Source organism: Geotrypetes seraphini, chromosome 15, assembly GCF_902459505.1.
Source record: "Geotrypetes seraphini chromosome 15, aGeoSer1.1, whole genome shotgun sequence".
Classification (NCBI taxonomy): Eukaryota; Metazoa; Chordata; class Amphibia; order Gymnophiona; family Dermophiidae; genus Geotrypetes; species Geotrypetes seraphini.
Genome location: NC_047098.1, coordinates 34,014,536 through 34,037,011, shown reverse-complemented (window position 1 = coordinate 34,037,011; position 22,476 = coordinate 34,014,536). Strand labels below are relative to the sequence as shown.

At 47.8% G+C, this 22,476-nt stretch overlaps 1 protein-coding gene across 1 annotated transcript in view; it reads left to right on the top strand.

Moving 5' to 3' along the window:
* Nucleotides 1-20,639, top strand: part of NUFIP2 (nuclear FMR1 interacting protein 2) — a 44,569-nt gene extending 23,930 nt beyond the window's left edge. Inside the window, exon 4 of the mRNA XM_033922203.1 lies at nt 17,925-20,639. Within this exon, the coding sequence (XP_033778094.1) occupies nt 17,925-17,977 (53 nt within the window). The 3' untranslated portion in view covers nt 17,978-20,639. The remainder of the gene's footprint in view (nt 1-17,924) is intronic.
* The last annotated feature ends 1,837 nt before the right edge of the window (nt 20,640-22,476 follow it).

Sequence of the window (22,476 nt, the reverse complement as noted above, 5' to 3'; positions counted from 1 at the left end):
CACTCAGCAAAAGTTTACAATTTTGGAAAAGCCTCCACAAGTAACCCTGGTGTCCTTATGGGATTTAATTGCAAATTTTTCAAAAACTATTAGTCCCAATTTCTAATACATTGAAAATAAATTGATACAACATACCAAAGAGCTTAAGGATTTAAGAGAAGATCTGACTGATACCAAATTATCAATTCAAAAGCATGACCAAGATTTACTATTGGTTAAACAAGTACAGGAGTCCCTAATCAAGGATAATCTTAGTCTTAGGAAGAAATTAGAGACACTTGAGAACAATTCACGAAATAATAATCTGAGACTAATTAATTTTCCTAAATTAACAATGATAACTCCTAGGGAAATGCTTAGGAGATTTCTGGTGGAAATTTTGCAAGTCTCAGAAGAAACCTTACCACCATTTACACAACTGTACTACTTACCAAATAAAAATGAGACTCAATTGCAGGATAAAATATCTGTTCAACCATTGAATGTATCAGAAATTTTAGAAACGTTAGATAAAGAAATAGCGGTACCTTCTACATTGATACTAACTGTAGCTCTTTCAATTGATAAAATGTGGTTATTGAGGCTCTTTTTTAAAAACAAACATAAAGAGTTTCAAATGTTTCCTGATCTTTCAAGAGAAACTCAGAAACGTTGTCGAGAATTTCTTCTTTTGAGACCTGAGGTCATTGCTTTGGGAGCAACATTCTATTTGAGACACCCTTGCAAGTGTATCATATGCCACCACTCAGTTAAATATGTTTTCTTTGAACCTCAATATTAACTGCTTTTTTGGCTCTCTCTTGACTGGATGAAGTAAAAACAAGCGCTCTATAGTTATAAAATATCTCAGCTCTTTCTGTAGTCTATCTTGCTATATAGATTTATATTTTCCTTTATTCGCCTTTATGTAATCCTGGATCTATAATTTGTGGACTTGAGTTGAGTTAGCCATTATTTATATATATATATATATATATATATATATATATATATTCTTCTTTGTTATAAAATCATGTTAAATGGTAATGTGATTTATTTTTCTAATGAAAGTTATGACTTGACTAACTTACTTTCTGTACAAGTGAATACTTGATATGTAATTTGAAAAACTTATAAATAAATAATAAAAAAAACAGTCTTGTTAACCATCCCTTTTTTAGTAATTCCTAGCATCCTGTTTGCTTTTTTGGCCATCACCACACATTGGGCGGAAGGTTTCATCGTATTGTCTACAGTGACACACAGATCCTTTTCTTGGGTGCTAATCCCCAAGGTGGACCCTAGCATCTGGTAACTGTGTTTCAGGTTATTCTTCCCAATGTACATCATTCTTCATTTATCCACATTAAATTTCATCTGTCACTTGGATCTCCAATCTTCCAGTTTCGTAAGGTCTGCCTGCAATTTTTCACAATCTGCATGCATTTTGACAACTTTGAACAGTTTAGTGTCATCTGTAAATTTAATCACCTCACTCGTTTCAATTTTCAGATCATTTATAAATAAATTAAATAGCACCGGTCTCAGTACAGATCCCTGTTTACTCTCCTCCATTGAGAAAAATGACCATTTAACCCTACCCTCTGTTTTCTATCCAATAATCAATTCCTAATCCACCACTGAACTTTGACATCTATCCCATGACTGCTTAATTTTCTCAGGAGCCTCTCATGAGGAACTTTATCAAAAGCTTTCTGAAAAACTAGATACACTACATCAACTTACTGACCTTTATCCATATGTTTATTCAAAGAAGTCAAGCAAATTGGCGAGGCAAGATCACCCTCGGCTGAACCCATGCTGACTCTGCCTCATTAAATCATATTTGTCTAGGTGTTCCACAATTTTATTTTTCATAATTGTTTCCACCATTTTGCCTGGCACTGAAGTCAGGCTTACCGGTCTGTAATTTCCTGGATCTCCCCTGGAGCCCTTTTTAAAAATCGGTGTAACATTGGCCACCCTTCAATCTTCAGGCACTACTTACGATTTTAGCGACAGGTAACAGATCACTAACAGCAGGTCAGCAATTTCATGTTCCAGTTCTTTTAGTACCCTGGGATGTATACCATCCGGTCCAGGTAATTTATCACTTTTTAACTTGTCGATTTGGCTTAGTACATCTTTCAGATTCACTAAGATTTCTTTCAGTTCCTCCACATCATCACCCTTGAAAACCATTTCTGGTTCAGGTAGATCTCTTATATTATCCCAGGACAAGCAGGCAGGTATTCTCACTAGTGGGTGATGTCATCAGACAGAGCCCCGGTACGGACGTCTCACAAGCACGTGTTGCTTGTAGAAACTTAAAAGTTTCTAGATGCCCGCATCGCGCATGCGCCGGTGCCTTCCCGCCCGGAGGTCCGGGCGTGTCTCCTCAGTTCTTTTCTTTCCGCGGAGCTGAGAAGTTCAACTTCATCATGCGCTAGCTGAATTCAGTTAAATTTGCCTTCCTTGTCCGCGTTTTCGCTTTATTTTAATTACAGTTAACAGTACTTTTCTTTTTCAGTAAAAAAAAAAAAAAAAAAAAAGAAGATTATTTCCTCCGGCGGGTCGAACGGGCCGGCCACGTGGCTCAGGCCCACTGGCTTCGACCTCGCGGCGGAGATTTTCCGGCCTATGTCCCGGCCAATCACCGGGTTTAAAAAGTGCAGCAAGTGCCAACGCGCGATTTCACTCACGGACCCTCACCGGCGCTGTTTGCAGTGTTTGGGCCCTGACCACATTCCGAAATCGTGCAGGCCTTGCTCTACCCTTACGGCACGCTCATTCAAACGGCGTTGCCTATTGTGGGAATCGATGTTCAAGATGGACGCAGCTAAGGATCCCTCAGCCTCCACTTCATCTGATACCTCCCCGGTTCGGGCGAAACCGGTATCGACCCCTCCTGCATCGAGTGTGGTGAAACCGGCATCGTTCATCCCGACACCATCCACGAGCTCGACGTCGGTGCCTGCCCCGGTCTCCTCGGTTCAGGTACCTCTTCCTTCCACAGTGCCACCAGTGGTCATCAAAGTGCCGAAAGCTACTAAGCAGAAGCACTCGACCTCGAAGGAGCGCGATGACCGTGCAGGAGGACCCCCTTTCGGTGCGGATCCCTCCCTATCGGCTTCGCTACGGTCCATGCTGGAAGCTCAATTCGTTGAGCTCATGCAGACCATCGGACCCGGGCTCATCGCTGCCATACAGGGTGACCTCCCGGTACCGGTCCAAAGGGGCGGTCCGCCCCCTCCCCCTCCTCCATGCCGTTCGACCTCGAAAACCGACGAGGACGAACGGGGGAGGGCGGCGATGCCCATGCGGCAAGCCTCGCTTACCGATATGCCGCCATTAGAACCCATTACGCCTCCGCGCCAACATGGGACCAGACCTCCAATCGATACTCAATGCCCTGGGCATAGTCAGGAAGAGTTCTTCCGTACTCCTTACCAGACTTGGGTAGCATCGCAAGAATCCGCGTCGCAACCCCAGTTGCGATCCACCGCTTCCAGCCCTATCCACCACTTGGGGGCTTCGGGAGACCATGCGATGCACAGACGATCCCGATCCCCGTCCCGCCACCGAGACGGGCACCGATCAAGACACTCATCCTGGCACTCTTCACGCCATTCGGAGGTGTCACCGCAGAAAAAACTGCAACGTATGGGATATTCCTCATCAGAGGTGTCCCCTCCGGAGGGACCGGAGTACGAGGAGACAACCGTACCCGATTCTCCTTGCCACTCCCCGGTGTCCATGGACCCGGAGGCCTCTTCCTCCTCCAGCCCGTCCCACAGACCGACGCTGGCGGATCAATTGTCTTTCTCATCATTCCTCCGACAAATGGCGGATGATCTGGATGTAACCCTTGACACGGGCTCCCGATACTCCAAAGAGTATCTGGACACCATGCATTTACCTAACCCTCCAACGGAGTCGCTTCGGCTCCCCCTGCATAAATTGCTGGATCAGACCTTCATGCAGTGTTTCGAAACACCGTACTCCATACCGGCGATTCCCAGCAAACTCGATGCTCGATACCGCATCGTGCACCATAAGGGGTTTGAGGGCCCTCAACTCTCCCACCAATCCCTACTGGTCGAGTCCTCTCTTAAACGCTCTCATCCCTCTCAGGTCTACGCCTCTGTACCGCCGGGCCGAGAGGGGAGAACGATGGACAAATTTGGTAGAAAATTCTATCAAAACTCCATGATGGCGTCACGGGTGCTGAACTACAATTTCTTTTTCTCTTCCTATCTGGAGTTCTTCTTGCCGGTGCTCCGCAAGTTCACTCCTTTCATAGACACCCAAGCTCGATTCGAGTTCGAGGAAGTGGTAGCCTCCCTCTCCCAATTACGCCTCCAGCTGATGCAATCCTCCTTCGATGCATTCGAACTCTCGGCACGTGCTGCCGCAAGCGCGGTAGCCATGCGTCGCCTGGCATGGCTCCGTACAATCGATATGGATCCCAACCTCCAGGACAGACTCGCCAACGTACCATGTGCGGGAGCTGACCTGTTCGATGAGTCTATCGAAACTGTTACCAAGAAGCTGTCGGATCACGAAAAATCTTTTCAATCCATCCTGCGGCCCAAACCCAAACCTCAACAGTCTCGACCCTCCAGGCCACCCCTGATCTACCAGCGGCGTTACATGCCCAGACAAACGCCCGCTGCGAGACAACCTGCGAAGAGACAACCTCCCCAGAAGTCTCAGCAAAAACCTCAGCCACCGGTTGCACCTAAGGCTCCCCAGCCCTTTTGACTCCCCTCCTGGGAGCATAACCGACACCGTTCTGCACTCAGCCTCTCCCATAGGGGGCCGCCTCCATCTTTTTTACCATCGATGGGAGGCCATAACCACGGACCTATGGGTCCTTACCATCATAAGAGAAGGATACTCTCTTCAATTCCATCGGGTCCCCCCGGACCATCCTCCAAGAGAGTATCCTTCAAGCTCGACACAGACCGCCCTTCTTCTTCAGGAAGTCCAAACCTTACTTCAGCTTCGAGCTGTCGAGCCGGTCCCGTCAGACCAATTGAACCGAGGGTTTTACTCCCGGTACTTCCTCGTCCCGAAGAAAACGGGCGACCTGCGACCCATTTTAGACCTTCGGGCCCTCAACAAGTTCCTGGTCAAAGAGAAGTTTCGCATGTTGACTTTGGCTTCTCTATACCCCCTCCTCGAGCAGAACGACTGGTTACGCTCCCTGGATCTCAAAGAGGCCTACACTCACATCCCCATTCACCCGGCCTCCCGAAAGTTCCTCAGATTTCGGGTGGGAAATCTGCACCTACAGTATCGAGTGCTACCATTCGGCCTATCTCCGTCCCCCAGAGTCTTCACAAAGTGCCTGGTGGTAGTGGCTGCGGCACTCCGAGACAGGGGTCTACAGGTGTTCCCATACCTCGACGACTGGCTCATCAAGGCCCCGTCAGCCCCAGAGGTCACTTCGGCGGCCTTGGCTACAACCTACTTCCTCCAGAATTTGGGCTTCGAGATCAACTTTTCCAAGTCTCATCTACAACCCACCCAGTCCCTCCCCTTCATCGGAGCGGTCCTGGACACCACCCGACTCCGAGCATTCCTGCCTCTGCAACGCATGGAGTCTCTTCTTCATCTCTGCCAGTCGGTGTCTACTCGACAAACCCTACCGGCGAGACAACTGATGGTGCTCCTGGGCCATATGGCCTCCACAGTACATGTGACACCCTTTGCCAGACTCCAGCTCAGGATCCCCCAGTGGACCCTGGCATCACAGTGGAATCAGACGTCCGATCCACTATCCAAACACATCTTAGTCACACCTGCTCTTCGGCAGTCTCTACTTTGGTGGATGACCTCTTCGAATCTATCCAGAGGTTTGCTGATGCACTCTCCCCCCCATCAGAAAGTTCTCACAACCGATTCGTCGAATTATGCATGGGGGGCCCACCTGGATGGTCTCCGCACCCAAGGATTCTGGACCAGTGCGGAAAGACTACACCAAATCAATCTACTGGAACTCAGAGCCATCTTCAATGCGCTCCAAGCTTTCCAACACCTACTTCACGACATGGTGATCCTCATTCGCACAGACAATCAGGCCGCCATGTATTATATCAACAAGCAAGGAGGCACGGGCTCGGCCCTCCTTTGCCAGGAAGCTCTACGAGTCTGGGACTGGGCGGTGCGCCACAACACCTCCCTCAGAGCAGTCTACATTCAGGGGGAGAACAACGTCTTAGCAGACAAACTGAGTCGTCTACTACAACCGCACGAATGGACTCTCCATTCCAGCCCCCTTCACCAAATCTTCACACAGTGGGGGACGCCTCAGATAGACCTCTTTGCGGCTCCCCACAACTCCAAACTGCCTCAGTTTTGCTCCAGGATCTACACCCCTCATCGCCTCGAGGCAGATGCTTTTCTACTGAACTGGGGGAAACGATTTCTATATGCGTTCCCACCATTCCCACTGATCCAGAAGACTCTGGTCAAGCTGAAACTCGAACGGGCCACCATGATCCTAATAGCTCCTCGGTGGCCCAGACAACCTTGGTTCTCCCTCCTACTTCAACTCAGCAGCAGGGAACCAGTACCACTTCCAGTGTTTCCTTCACTACTTACTCAACATCAAGGATCACTGCTTCATCCCAACCTGCAGTCTCTCCACCTGACAGCTTGGTTCCTCTCAACGTAACCCCTCACCAATTCTCTCAAGAAGTGAGGGAGGTCTTGGAAGCTTCCAGGAAGCCCGCCACTCGACAATGCTACTCCCAGAAATGGACTAGATTCTCCTCATGGTGTGTTTCTAAATCAAAGGAACCTCAGCGAGCTTCCTTATCCTCCGTGCTGGACTATCTCCTACACCTATCTCAATCCGGGCTCAAGTCTACATCCATACGAGTCCACCTGAGCACTATTGCGGCGTTCCACCAGCCCCTACAAGGGAAACCCCTCTCGGCCCATCCGGTGGTCGCCAGATTTATGAAAGGACTCTTCCATGTTAACCCTCCTCTCAAACCACCCCCAGTAGTTTGGGACCTCAATGTAGTCCTTTCCCATCTCATGAAGCCCCCGTTTGAACCACTCAACAGGGCCCCTCTTAAGTATCTCACCTGGAAAGTGCTTTTCCTGGTAGCCCTTACGTCCGCTTGCAGAGTCAGCGAACTCCAGGCATTGATGGCGGATCCACCATTCACAGTATTCCATCATGACAAGGTGGTCCTCCGCACTCACCCGAAATTCCTGCCTAAGGTGGTCTCCGAATTTCATCTCAACCAATCCATTGTACTTCCAGTATTCTTCCCTAAGCCCCATTCTCACCACGGAGAATCGGCCCTTCACACTCTAGACTGTAAACGGGCGTTGGCTTTCTACCTGGATCGCACCAAGCCACACAGAACCACTCCTCAACTTTTTGTCTCCTTCGACCCTAATAAGTTGGGAAGACCCGTATCAAAGCGCACCATCTCTAATTGGATGGCGGCTTGTATCTCTTTCTGCTATGCCCAGGCTGGATTATCACTTCCTTGTAAGGTCACAGCCCATAAGGTCAGAGCAATGGCAGCCTCAGTAGCATTCCTCAGATCAACACCAATCGAGGAAATTTGTAAGACTGCCACCTGGTCCTCGGTTCACACATTCACCTCACACTATTGTCTGGATACTCTCTCCAGACGGGATGGACAGTTTGGCCAAACAGTATTGAAAAATTTATTCTCTTAAGTCGCCAACTCCCCCTCCATCCCACTGAGGTTAGCTTGGAGGTCACCCACTAGTGAGAATACCTGCCTGCTTGTCCTGGGATAAAGCAATGTTACTTACCGTAACAGTTGTTATCCAGGGACAGCAGGCAGCTATTCTCACGTCCCACCCACCTCCCCTGGGTTGGCTTCTCAGGCTAGCTACCTGAACTGAGGAGACACGCCCGGACCTCCGGGCGGGAAGGCACCGGCGCATGCGCGGTGCGGGCATCTAGAAACTTTTAAGTTTCTACAAGCAACACGTGCTTGTGAGACGTCCGTACCGGGGCTCTGTCTGATGACATCACCCACTAGTGAGAATAGCTGCCTGCTGTCCCTGGATAACAACTGTTACGGTAAGTAACATTGCTTTTTCTTCCATAAAGACCGAAGCAAAGAATTCATTCAGTCTCTCTGGTATGGCCTTATCCTCCCTGAGCGTCCCTTTTGCTCCTTGATCATCCAACAGTCCCATAAATTCCCCCACTGGTTTTCTGTTTTTGTTGTACCTAAAAAAAATTGTTATGCATTTTTGCCTTTTTGGAGTTGCAGGCCTTCCTGTGTAGGAAGCTATTCCTGGTGTTCTCAAAGGAAAAGGCTGTGTGTAGATTGGTGCCTTCCTTTCTTTGGTGAGACTTTACAAGTTAGATGTTGATTGCCTCCTGCATGTGTATCTCCAGTGTAAGGGTTCTCAACCCAGGCCTCAGGACACACACAGTCATTTAGATTTCAAGATACCCACAATGCATATGAGAGATCTGCATTCACTGCCTCTGTTGTATGCAAATCTCTCTCATGTATATTTATTGTGGGTATTGTGAAAACTTGAATGGCTGTATGTGCCCTTAGGACTGGGTTGAGAACTGCTCCAGAGGACTTGAAACCTTCAGAACATTGAAGAGTGTTTCTGCTCTTCAAAGAAGTCCAAAAAAGTGAAGAGGTTCCCAAAGCTGCAGTGGCCTCTGCATATATCTTCTGCCTCAAGGCTACCATGCTCCTGACCCTTTGATAGCTCATTTGACTAGAGAACAAATGTTATCTTGGGCAGAGCATAGTCTCATTGTGTCTATAACAGGATGGATGTCTTGGTTTGCATTGATGCAGTAATAGGAGCTAAGGCCCCAGAGGTAGGGCTGGTGTGGTCCCACCTTACTTGAATCACTACTTTGGTACATTCCAAGCATCTGAACTGGTTAGTGAGATAAGGAAGACTAAATTCTTACATAGAAACATAGAAAATGACGGCAGAAAAGAGCCACGGCACATCAAGTCTGCCCACTCGAATGACTTACCCCCTAACTTCCTCCATGAAGAGATCCCACATGCCTATCCCATTTGCTAATTTGTTTTCCTTGAGTCCCTCTGAACTAGTCCAGGATATTCCCTGGTGTGCATTATGGAAGGAAAATTGTTATTGGATTGACTGCTTGATTTGTGATACTTCTTCTTTAAAAAATATTCTGAAGAGAAACCAGTAGCAGTGACAGACAAGGTCGGTACTTAAGGTTCGTGGTTGTCTGTTGGATAGTTTTGTTCCAGGAGAGAGAGAGAGAGTTTTTGTATATCATTCTTTTTGGGGGTTTTTAGTATAAAGTCTTGTAGAAAATAATCACAGTTAATTCTCAGACTCCACCTGCTGTTAGAGCATAACCCAAGCATCTAGACTGGTTTGAAAGGACTTGAGCAAAGCAAATTAGCAAGTAAGACTAATTTAACCGTGGTAAGCTTTCTGGGACAGAACATTTGCCAAGGACAAGCACAGAACTCGGTACGGTCACTGCCAAGTGCTCTGTCACTTTAAATCTTTAGGCAGTGCATGTGCAGGTGCTTTCTTTCCTGATGTCGGCATGCAGGATAAACAGATCTAAGTTTTCTGTGGAGCTGAGAAGCTGTGTCTTTGGTCTAACTTTGAAGTCTTTTATTTATTTATTTATTTTTTTCCTTACCTTCCTGAAACTGTTTTCTTCTTTTTTTCCATAATTCTTCTTTTTATTGTTTTCAGTTTTTTTTATTATTTTCAGTATTATCCCAGGACAAGCAGGCATGATATTCTCACATGTGGGTTACGTCATCTACGGAGCCCCAGCGCGGACAGCTTTTCAAGCAAACTTGATTGAAGTTTCAAGTTTGCTACACTGCACCACGCATGTGCATGCCTTCTTGCCCACTAGAGGGCGCATCCCCGCCTCGTGGTCCTCAGTTCATTCTCTTCCGCGGAGCCAGAAGCCCTGTGGAAATTGTGCTCTTAGTTTTGCCTTCTGTCACCGCGGCTGTGTCTCTTTTTTGACTCGGTCGCTGTGTTTCTCCTTTTTGTTCTTTTTATTTCTTTGTTTTCGTCGGAAAAAAATAAAATAAATTTTTTTTTCGTTCGGCTCCGGGGGCTCCCGGTAGCCGCGGCCGCAGGACCTCGCTTGTTCCCGGCCGGTTTTTGGGCCCATGTCCCGTCCTGTGACGGGCTTTAAAAAGTGCACCCGGTGCGATCCGCTTCTTTCTATTACCGATCCTCACCGGTGGTGCTTGCGTTGTCTGGGCCCTGAGCACCCCACCGACACTTGTTCCCGGTGCTCCACTTTTCAATGGAGAGCTCTCCGCCGCCGTCAGGCTCGTATGGCGGAACTCTTTGCAGTGGACCCCATGGCGGGGAAGGCCTCGATGTCTGCCTCGGCTTCGGCCCCGGCCTTGACCTCGGCCTCGACTCCTTCGTCCTCGCCCCGGGAGCCCTCGACGTCGAAGACGGTGTCTTCGACTCCGAAGTCGGCGAAGGGTAAGTCCTCACTTCCTTCTTCACTTTCAGCCTCGAAGAAGCCATCCTCGAGTTCCTCGGCGGGGGCGGGTGGGTCGTCCTCGGCCCCGCCCCGAGAGCCGAAGTCGGGTGCCCTGCGGGAATACTCGATACCGAGGTCGCCCTCGAGGGAGCACCTGACGGCCCCGGATCTGCCGGCTATGATGGGGGTACCCGTCTTCCAGGACTTGCTCCGGGCTCTCATCGCCTCGGAGCTGTCCGGGGCCCTCACGCAGCTTCAGCAGGCTTCGGCCTCGGCTGCCCCGGCGTCGGTGACCTCGGTCTCGGTGCCCTCGACTTCGGGCCCGGGGGGGGGGGGGTTTCGGCCTCGGCCCCGACCTTGCCCTCGACCTCGGCAGACCAGCCTGAGCGGAGTGTGCGGCCTCGGGACAAGGTGCGGCGAGTTCGGAGGATCTCTTCCTCTTCGTCCTCGTCGAGGTCCTCCCGGGGTTCCTCGCCCTCGGGTCAGGCTCGGGCGAAGCGTCTATCGAGGAAGCCCAAACGCCAACGGGCTTCTCCTCGACGCCGCGGTCGCTCCTCGCCGACCGGGGCCGAGACCCTGCGGGTCTCCGAACTACGCCTCGATAATCCGAGGCTGTTCCGTTCGTCTGAGGTTGAGTGCTCGAGGGACTCTTTGCCAAGACGAAAGGGGCGTGCCTCGGTGCCCCATACCCCGGGGACTTCCCGTAGGGGTTCCTCGGGGCATGGGCGGTCCCCGATCCCGCCTCGATCGCTCGGGGCGGCTTCTTGGGGTTCGGGGTCTGGCACGGGAAGGGAACCTCGTTACTCACGCGAGGCTTCTCCTTCCTTCTTGGCGAGGCGCTCGTCTCGATCTCCATCTCCACCTTCGAAGCCCTCCTCTTTTTCTAGATTCATTCTAGATATGGGAAGGGCTTTGGACCTTGATCTGGGAGCAGGATCACAGTACACCAAGGAGTTTTTGGAGGAGCAGGATTTACCTTCTCTCCCCAGAGAGACGCCTCAGCTCCCTCTTAATAAGGTTCTTAGCCAGACCTTTTTGAGGAACCTTGACTCCCCTCTTACAGTCACAGCGGTGCCTTCTAAGATGGAGTCCAAGTATCACACTGTTCCGTGCAAGGGCTTTGATAAGGCGCAGCTGTCCCACCAGTCCCTACTGGTGGAGTCGGCTTTGAAGAAGTCGCAGCCTTCCAGGGTCTCTGCGGCGGTTCCCCCCGGACGGGTGGGACGGACCTTGGACAAGTTTGGCCATCGCCTCTATTCCAACTCTTTGATGGCGACCAGGGTCCTAAATTACGCATTCACCTTCTCGTCTTATTTGAGACAGATGGTGAAGTCGTTGCCGAGGTATTATGGAGTCATGCCGGATTCCCATAAAGAGGATTTTGGGGCTTTTATGTCCAATTTGTCCCAACTGCGTCTCTACCTCTTCCATGCTGTGTATGACGCATTTGAGCTCGCCTCTCGCGTGTCCGCCTTCTCGGTGGCCATGCGCTGCCTGGCATGGCTCCGTACCCTGGATATGGACCCGAATTTGCAAGAACGTCTGGCCAATCTTCCATGTGTTGGCTCAGAGTTGTTTGACGAATCCTTGGAGGCGGCGACCAAGCGCTTGTCTGAACACGAGCGCTCTATTGCCTCGTTGGTCCGTCCCAAGCCCCGGGCTCCGCTGCAGAAGCCGTTTAGACCCCCTCCGCGGCGGTACCCGCAGAAGTCGACGCCGGCCTTCTCCAGGCCACCGCCCCGACGTCCTCAGCAGCAGGGCAGGGCGTCCCAACCAAAGCCTCTAGCGCAAGGAGCGTCTAAACCCGCTCCGTCTTTTTGACGTGATGCGCGGTTGGGGGCGGGCCCCCTCCGCACTGTCAAAAGACCCATTTCCGATCGGGGGCCGATTGCAGGCCTTTCTTCCAGCCTGGGCCGAGATCACGTCGGATGCTTGGGTGCTCCGGATCATCTCCGAGGGTTACTCGCTAAACTTCTTAGCCATGCCGCCAGAACATCCGCCGGGGGCTTCTCCTGGCTGTTGACACCTGCTTCCTATTCTCCTGGCGGAAGCCAGGTCCTTGTTGAGCCTTCGGGCGGTGGAGCCCGTGCCCCCGAACCAAAGGGGACGGGGGTTTTACTCCCGTTACTTTTTGGTCCCGAAGAAGACAGGGGACTTACGCCCCATTCTGGACCTCCGGAGGCTCAACAAGTTCCTGGTCCGGGAGAAGTTCCGTATGTTGTCCCTTCCAGTCCTGTACCCTCTGTTAGATTCGGGGGACTGGATGTGCTCCCTGGACCTGAAGGAAGCATATACTCATGTTCCGGTGCATCCCGCCTTCCGCCAGTACTTACGGTTCCAGGTGGGGGAGTTGCACCTCCAGTATCGCGTCCTTCCCTTCGGGCTGGCCTCGTCTCCTCGGGTCTTTACGAAGTGTATGGTGGTGGTCGCGGCTGCCCTAAGATCTCAGGGACTGCAGGTCTTCCCCTACCTGGACGATTGGCTGATCAAGGCTTCGTCCCGGGAGGGGGTTATCTCAGCGACCCGACAGACTATCAGTTTTCTCCAACGTCTGGGGTTCGAGATAAATTTTCCCAAATCGCAGTTGTGCCCGGCTCAATCCCTTCAGTTTATCGGGGCCGTGCTGGACACGGTTCACCTTCATGCATTCCTTCCCTCGTCGAGACTGGAGGCTCTGCTTCGCCTGGCCCGCCAGATTCTGCGGCAGCGCTCCGTCTCTGCGCACAGGCTGATGATTCTACTCGGCCACATGGCTTCGACAGTTCATGTCACGCCGTTTGCCAGATTGCATCTGAGAATTCCTCAGTGGACCTTGGCCTCCCAGTGGCGTCAGGATCGAGACCCGCTCTCCCTCCCTGTAGCAGTCACTCCTTCCTTGAGTCGATCGCTCCGTTGGTGGACCAACTCTTCCAATCTTTCCGGGGGTTTGCTCTTTCTCGTCCCTCTACATCACAAGGTCCTGACCACGGACTCTTCGGAGTATGCGTGGGGGGCTCACCTCGACGGTCTGCGGACTCGAGCACCATGGTCGGCGGAGGACCGTCAGTGTCACATCAATGTGTTGGAGCTTCGTGCCATCTTTCTGGCAGCTCGGGCGTTTGGTCATCTGCTGCGCAATCAGGTGGTCCTGGTACGGACGGACAACCAGGTGGCAATGTATTATGTCAACAAGCAAGGGGGAACGGGCTCCTGGTCCCTGTGCCAGGAGGCCTTGCGCCTTTGGGAATGGGCGACTTCCCAGAACATCTTCCTGCGGGCGGTTTACATTCAGGGAGAGAAGAATTGTCTGGCCGACAAACTCAGTCGTCTTCTCCAGCCGCACGAGTGGTCGCTAAACGCCCGAGTTCTGCGCGAGGTCTTCGACCGCTGGGGAACGCCTCAGGTGGATCTGTTTGCCTCCCCGGAGACTCGCAAACTGCCCCTCTACTGTTCACGGATTTACTCCCAGGACCGTCTCGAGGCAGACACCTTCCTTCTCGACTGGGAAGGGAGATTCCTTTATGCGTTTTCTCCTTTTCCTCTGATCTTGAGGACGTTGGTTCACCTCAAGTCATCCAGCGCCACTATGATTCTCGTTGCGCCTCGTTGGCCTCGTCAGCACTGGTTCTCCCTGCTTCTTCAACTCAGTACCAGGGAGCCTCTACTTCTGCCGGTGTTTCCCTCTCTGCTGTCTCAGAGTTGGGGTTCGCTGTTGCATCCCAATCTTCAGTCATTACATCTGACGGCTTGGTTCCTTTCCCCCTGACTTCGGCGGTCAGGGAGGTGTTGGAAGCCTCGCGCAAGGCCTCGACTCGGCTTTGTTATTCTCAGAAGTGGACCAGATTTTCATCCTGGTGTACCTCGCACCATCTGGATCCAAGTTTGGTTCCGGTGTCCTCGGTGCTGGAATATTTGTTGCATTTGTCCGAGTCTGGGTTGAAGACAACTTCCATCCGGGTACATCTTAGTGCTATTGCTGCTTTCCATCGGCATCTAGAGGGACGTTCTCTCTCTCTTCATCCCCTGGTGGTTCGTTTCATGAGGGGTTTAGTTAATATTAATCCTCCTCTGAAACCTCCTCCTGTAGTTTGGGATCTTAATGTGGTCTTGGCTCAACTGATGAAACCTCCTTTTGAGCCTATTGATAAGTCTCTTCTTAAGTTTCTCACTTGGAAGGTGGTCTTTTTACTTGCGCTCACGTCTGCTCGTCGGATTAGTGAGCTACAGGCTTTGGTTGCGGACTCGCCCTTTACTGTATTCCATCATGACAAGGTGGTTCTTCGCACCCATCCTAAATTTCTACCTAAGGTTGTGTCTGATTTCCACCTCAATCAGTCTATTGTTCTTCCGGTGTTCTTCCCGAAGCCCCACTCTCATCCTGGTGAGGCGGCGCTTCACACGCTGGACTGTAAGAGGGCGTTGGCTTTTTATCTCCAACGTACCAAGTCCCATCGGAAGGTTCCTCAATTATTTTTGTCCTTTGATCCCAATCGGCTGGGACATCGTATTTCCAAGCGCACCTTGTCCAACTGGTTAGCTGCTTGTATTTCTTTTTGCTACGCTCAGGCTGGTCTCACGCTCCATGGTCGAGTCACGGGGCATAAGGTCCGAGCGATGGCAGCTTCTGTTGCTTTCCTCCGGTCTACTCCTGTGGAGGACATATGTAAAGCTGCCACTTGGTCTTCGGTTCATATGTTCACCTCCCACTACTGTCTGGATACTTTGTCCAGAAGCGACGGCCGGTTTGGCCAGTCGGTGTTACGTAATCTGTTTTCCTAAATTGCCATCCTCCCACCTGCCCTTTTTTGGTTGGCTTGGAGGTCACCCACATGTGAGAATATCATGCCTGCTTGTCCTGGGATAAAGCACAGTTACTTACCGTAACAGGTGTTATCCAGGGACAGCAGGCATATATTCTCACAACCCGCCCTCCTCCCCGGGGATGGCTTCTTTGCTGGTTATGGAACTGAGGACCACGAGGTGGGGATGCTCCCTCTAGTGGGCAAGAAGGCATGCACATGCGTGGTGCAGTGTAGCAAACTTGAAACTTCAATCAAGTTTGCTTGAAAAGCTGTCCACGCTGGGGCTCCGTAGATGACGTCACCCACATGTGAGAATATATGCCTGCTGTCCCTGGATAACACCTGTTACGGTAAGTAACTGTGCTTTTTGTTCGAATTGTTAAATTTTGTCAATTTTTCCATTTTTGGTCTTGGGGGCACTTTGAGGCCCTTTTTCAGTGTACTTTTCACTCAAAGATCCCTGGACCTTTGAGACTTCGCATCAGCATTTTTCCCTTCTATTTTAAAGAGGGTGCCGAGCAGCTTCAAAAAAAATGTACTCTATGAAATCGAACCATTTCTCTACAGTTGGGAGTGGTACTGTAGGAGTGTTACATCATTGTCCTTTCAAAGGCTGAAGGCCTGGATAGGCCTGAAACTCATTTTACTGAATTCATCTTTTCTGAGCCATAAGGAACTTTGATGAATCAGCTCTTTTAAACAGAGAGTATGGATTTTTCTTTGTTACTTCACAAACCTGGGGAAAGGGTCAGGATGACCATTTATTTTCACAAAAGTAACATATAAAGTTAGGTCTTGTACATATTTCTTGTATTTAGTATTTCCAAAATATATTTGTGAAGAATCAGAATAATTTGAAACTATTTTTATAACTTGCATACCAGATATCTAAGTATTTTTGTTGCCTAGTAAAATAATTTATAATCACATTTTGCCAACCTTCTTTTAAGGCAGCAATTATATAGAATCAGAGGGACATTAGGTGCAGTTAATCCTATTTGAAAGAAGTCCAGAATAGTTATTTTCTAAGCGATTATTCTGTTACCTCTGTACGCTACGGCAATGTTTCTCAACACGCGTTACGTACACGAGCCGCTTGTTGGGGGTATGCGCCGCCACAGATGTTGCCTGCCTGTCTGCCTAAACCACTGCTACTGTGGATACTTCCTTCCTTCCTGCCCTGTTAAAGCCAGGCCCCACTCCTCTCAGCTGGATCCAACCTCTCCCCAGTTCCCGATTCCCTCACCTACCAGATCCCTGCCGCTGTATTTTAAAAACTTTGGGTGGATGAAGCCAGCCTCCCGCTGTCTGTCTGCCTGCCTGCCCTGGAAGTGTTATTTCTGCAGCCTGATAATTCATTTTATGAAGGGCCTGTTCACACAAAACCACCTAAACTCACCTCCCTAATAAAGCCTCCCTTTGAGCCACTTGCATCTTGTTCTTTCAAACTTCTCACTTAGGTCATTTTCCTTATCACTTTCACATCTGCACGCTGTATAAGTGAACTCAAGCTCTTGTTTCGGATTCTTCCTACACAAGATTTTATCTTGACAGGGTAGTCCTCCAAATACATCCGAAATTGCTCCCTAAAGTGATCTCTGAGTTCATCTCAACCAATCCATAGTTCTGCCTGTTTTCTTTCCAAAGCCACATTCTAATCCTGGAAAAGTAGCTCCTTACCTTGAAGTGTGCTCTAGCATACTATGTAGACTAGACTAAACCTCATTGAAAGTCTGTGGCTTTCGACTCTTAACAGACTTGGCTGTTTCCAAGAGAACCATCTCCACTTGGCTAGTGGACTACTGAGACTGGGCTGATGATGCAAGGCCAAGTAACAACCCATGATGTACAAGCTGTGGCAGCCTCAGTAGCACACTTCTGAACTGCAGTTATAGAGGACATTTGCAAAGCAACTACTTTGTCCTCATTTTTGTCCTTATATTTACTTCTCATTACTTTTTAGAACACAACTCCAGAAGAGATGGTCAGTTTGGGCAAGCAGTTCTGCAAAATATTTTCTCTACGTGAAAGGCAACTTTCCCTTCAGCCATGTTTGATTTCACCTGGATCCTGTAAATTCATTGTTTAACCACTTCCAGAGACATGTTCCTGGCAGCTTAGGAGTTCCACATATGATATTATGCCTACTTGTTCTTGGAGGAAACAAAGATACTTACCTGTAACAGGTGTTTTTCAAGGACATCAGGCATAAATGTCATCTTAGTTTTTATACTGAACTGTTGATCCCACATGCTGACATAGGCAGCAAAACACTTGCACACACACTGTGTAGGAACTGGCTAAAGATTTAAAGTGACAGTGCACTTGGCAGTGTCCATAGTTTGTTCCATGGATGGTGTCACCTACATGTAAGACTGTATGCCTGTTATCCTTGAAGAACACCTGCTACAGGTAAGTATCTTCACTATACCTGTTGTATCTGAATTAAACTCACAATGAATTACTGAGAAAGGTACACGTTAAAGCTAGATCTATATCTGTATATGCTTTGAAGATCAACATGTACTTGTATAACACCGTATGTTTAATAGAACTTTCTCTTTCGCCCCCTGATTTTTATGGTCTCTACTATTGAAGCTTTCTTGTCTGCCTGCCTTATATTGTGTGCTAATTTTTTTAAAACAAAACATAACAAACTTTTTTCTTTTCAGATCCCAAAAGGGTAATCACTTATGATGAAGCCATGGATCATCCAGGTCACTGAAGACAGCAGAACAGACTACTGCTTCTTACCTGTCTGCAGCACTGGGACTGTTCTCGGAGAACAGATAAAGGCCTTCATGTTCCTTCCTGATCTTCACTGTAGTGGAGGAATCCTCATAGAATCATGGGATAAATTATATATATATATATATATATATATATAGATATTATATATGTATCTATATATCCTTATATAGATAGATATATATTTGACTGAAAATAACTCCATAGAGAATCAAAAATTCAACAGACTGGAAACAGTTAGTTATTTAATCTCTGGTACTGAGTAGGGTTTGGGCGCTTCCCTCTTCTCCCCACCCTCATTTAATTATTTTAAAGAGCAAAAGCAAAGTGATTACTGAAATTGGATTCCAGCCACAAACCTGGTTCTGAAGTTGCTGCTATTCTTAATTTGGGCAACAAAGAACCACTGGAGAGCCATCAGTACTTTACAGAGTCTGTCCTGAATCCTGCATTTAACTGTCACAGGGAAAACAGGAGGATTCTTTAGCTCTTTCTCCCCCATCTTTTATTTTTGGATTTTGTTTTGTTTTAAACCTTTTGAGAATGCTAGTAAACACCTGAAGCTTTTAGGTCTGTCCTCATTTTTCCAGTGAATACATCGCATGTCTTGCCAGAACTATAACAGCCAATCACGGGCTGAGGGAAAATCCATTGGTCTTAACATGCATCAGATTTGGGAAGAGATTGCAATTCTAGAACTTTTTTGTGTTGGCATGGTTCAGTTCTACATTGGACTTAACTGACTAGTTGGTTCATGAGTTTGTTTTAAAAGAAAAAAGAAAAAAAAAGAAAAAGGGGGAAAAGCAATGGGGGGGAAGGCAACACAAGCAATCTGTTTAGGCTATTAATATATTAAGAAAAAATATATATATATAAAATACCTGTTAACACACACTTGTGCCATTGTATAACAGGGATTGAGAAAAAAAAAACTTCAAAATATGACCTTTTAACTATAGGTGTCACCTTTTTTTTTTTTTTTTGCTTTTTCTGGAATAACAAATGCCCTATGCTTGTTTTAATCTGTTCTAATCGGAAACCTAAAGATGCCAGTTAATTTTTATTGTCGTCTTTCATCCTGTTTATTTCTCTGTTACAAAATTTTCACAGAACACATTTGAAGTTGCAGTAATGCCTGTTTTCTCCTTTAGTGTTCAAACTTAAGGCTTTCTGTTATTTGCTCTCTCTCAGGCAGTGCACATATCTGTAGTTGTGTACCACACTTCATGTGAATGCACAAGCACAGATTTGTCTACCTCTCCACGGGGTCCTTTTAGTAAGGCGTGCTAACTGATTTAGCGCACGCTAAGTGCTAAAGCATCCATTATATTCTGTAGGTGCCTTAGCATTTAGCGTGTGCTAAATCGGTTAATGCACCTTAATAAAAGGACCTCCATATGTTCAAAGTACAGCTTGTTGGTACAGATTAATTTAACCTCTGAAATCCATTCATGTACAGCTGCAAAATTAAAAAAACCCACACAGTCCCTGAAGATGAGTGAGAATAAGTTTTATTGGTAGACTGAAGCTTGTTTAGATTGGGACCTATATAAAAGCAATTGGATTGTTCATTGCTCTTTTTCAACCTGTTGGAAGTATTTCTTTTATTTTTGTGACATGTTACTGGAGCCTGTATTAGAATGTCTTGGAAGAAGCAGTCTGATTCTGTCCTTGCCCTTCATTTTTATAAGTTGAGGCACAACATTATTTCTTTACTGGTTTTCTTGTTTAAAGTAAACTATCACAGGGAAGACTGGCCAAAGTACTTGCAATACAACTGATTTCAGTCTTGCCTAGTGTTAAAAGCTATAGCTATTGATTGCCAGCAATGCACCTTTTAAAGAATAAATAATTTTATTGTTCTAGTTCATTTGGAAGCTATTGACCTAGTCAGATAAATTTTTCCTAGCAACTAAAGAAAACTAGAACAGATTTCCCCTTACTATACCCTCAGATGTATAATAAGATGTTTACAGATGTACCTTGCATTTATTCCTCAAGATTGTGCTCCCATTTTAATAGAGTTGAGGCTGTGTGCTTGTTTACCAAAATCAAAGATTGTATTAAGGACCTGTTACCTAGTAGAAACAAATGCATTCCAGAGCTTTAAGACTTCCACAAGCCAGAAAACAGCCTTGAAATGAATATGGCAGAAGTACATCTTCAGGATTTAAGAATGTTTTCTTCCCCGTTCCAGTTTGAAGTACCAGATGTTGCTCCTGTTTTAGGTATATGTGTTTGGAAAACAAAGAAATTGTGGACTGGATATAACAGAGCGTCTGTCTGCTCCCTTGTATGCTAATTTCCTTGTATGCAAATTATGGCCATTATTGTATGGTAGTAATGCTGAGACAAAATTCTGAGTAAGCTTGTGGCCAGCAGATATGCATCTTGAAGGTTATCTTATTTTGTTGAAGAAATGATAAAAGAATTTCCAGTTTACTGTTTTTAAGCTCTGTAATGCTTGACTTTATTTTCTTAACTTCTGTTTTCCATAGTTTTTCTCTTAGAGGTTGGAAACATCTGGAATGGCTTGTATTTCAAAGGCAGATCCTCAGTGCCTCATGTTTAGTTAACTCCGAATAACCTTAAGGTGAAAATGGAGCATTTTCAAAATTAAATTTCTACTTTCTCCCTTCTTTGACTGTTTTCCTGTTTCTGCCTGTTCTCAAGGAATTTTAATTTCTGGTGACAGCAGCTCTGCTGTTGCCTGCCATTATGCATTAGTATTTAGACTCCTGTTTGCAATCTTCCTGTTCAGCTCTCAATGGTGATGGGATTAAAGCAGCATTGCCAGGAGCTTTTCTTCTTGGAACCTGTGTGTGGGTATGGCAGAAAAGCTGGTACTTTTGGAGCAAGTTAGGACATGGGGTACTGTCTTTTTCCCTCCTTCCCTTTTTTTGTATTCATTTTTTTTTGTGCTGTCTGGTAACACTTTACACTTGTCTGCAAATCTTTTCTTCTCATCTTCTCAATTCCTTACTGAGCACTTATTAAAAAAAACAAATCTTACGATCTGTCTGGTCTAGTCTGTATGTGACTTAAGTACTTTGAGGTATTGATTTTGTGTCTCTAGTTTGAAAGATTTTGCATTACTTAGAACAGGGGTGCCCAACACGTCGATTGCGATCGACCGGTCGATTGGGAAGGCAACGCCAGTCGATCTCGTGTTGCCGTTCCAATCGGCCGGCTGATCAGCCTTCCTCTCCCCAAGGTTCCCCACCGGAATCTCCCCAAGGTTCCCCACGCACACTCATTCTTGCTGCGCCCTTCCTGCCCGACTGCCAGAACCCGGCGTCCGACTGGGGGATGATGTCACTTCCTTCAGGAGAAGGCGGGAGGGAGGTCTAGGGAAGTCACGACCCTTGAGAGCTGAGCGCCGGCTGCCCCTGGCGGAATTGACAAGCCAGACTGGAGAAAGGCGGTCGGGAGCAGGAGGTGCTCTGCCCAAAAATGCCGGAGCTGCTGCTGCTGCTCTGACGTCTTGAGCCTGAAAATGGGAAGTTGAGTGTCGTGCTAAAAAGAGACTGGAACGGCTCTCGTGGAAGACTGGCTTTTTTTCTTTTCTTTTCCTCGGCCCTGGGGATCCAGAGATTTGGGCCTGCAGAAGCCTCACGCTGACCAGCATTCCTCTCCCCGACATCAATTCTTACATCGGAGAGGAATTTCTGGGCCAGCCAATCGCTGCCTGGCTGGCCTGGAACTTCCTCTCCGACATCAGAATTGAAGGGGAGCAGAATGCTGGTCAGTGCAAGGCTTCTGCATGCAGAGCTTGGGGGGCGGTGGCTTGGAGGCCTGTTCCCCGGTGGCGACGGCAAACCTAGTGGCTTGGGGGAGGGCAGGGAGAAAGAAACAAAGGGGGCAAGCAGGGAGACAAAAAGAAAGTGGGCATGGAGAGAGAGAGAGAGAGAGAGAAAGAAAGAACAGGAGGCAGGGAGAAAGAAAGAAAAAGTTGGGGGAGAGAATGAGGTTTTTGAAGAGAGAAAGCATATAGGAGGCTGAAAGAAGGAGTGGGCTGAAATCAGAAGATGTCAGAAGAAAGTGCAACCAGAGACTCATGAAATCACCAAACAAAAGTAGGAAAAATGATTTTATTTTCAATTTAGTGATCAAAATGTGTCTGTTTTGAGAATTTATATCTGCTGTCTATATTTTGCACTATGGCTCCCTTTTACTAAACCACAATAGCGGTTTTTAGCGCAGGGAGCCTATGAGCGTCGAGAGCAGCGTGGGGCATTCAGCGCAACTCCCTGCGCTAAAAACTGCTATGTGGTTTAGTAAAAAGGGAGGGGCTATATTTGTCTATTTTTGTATGGTTGTTATTGAGATGACATTGCATAGAGTCATCTGCCTTGACCTCTTTGAAAAAAACCCGGAATATGAATGATAATTAACATTTTCTCTGCCTTTCAGTGTGCTTTGTGGGTTTTTAAAAAATTTTTTATTGTTGGTAGATCATTTTGACTTGGTCATTTT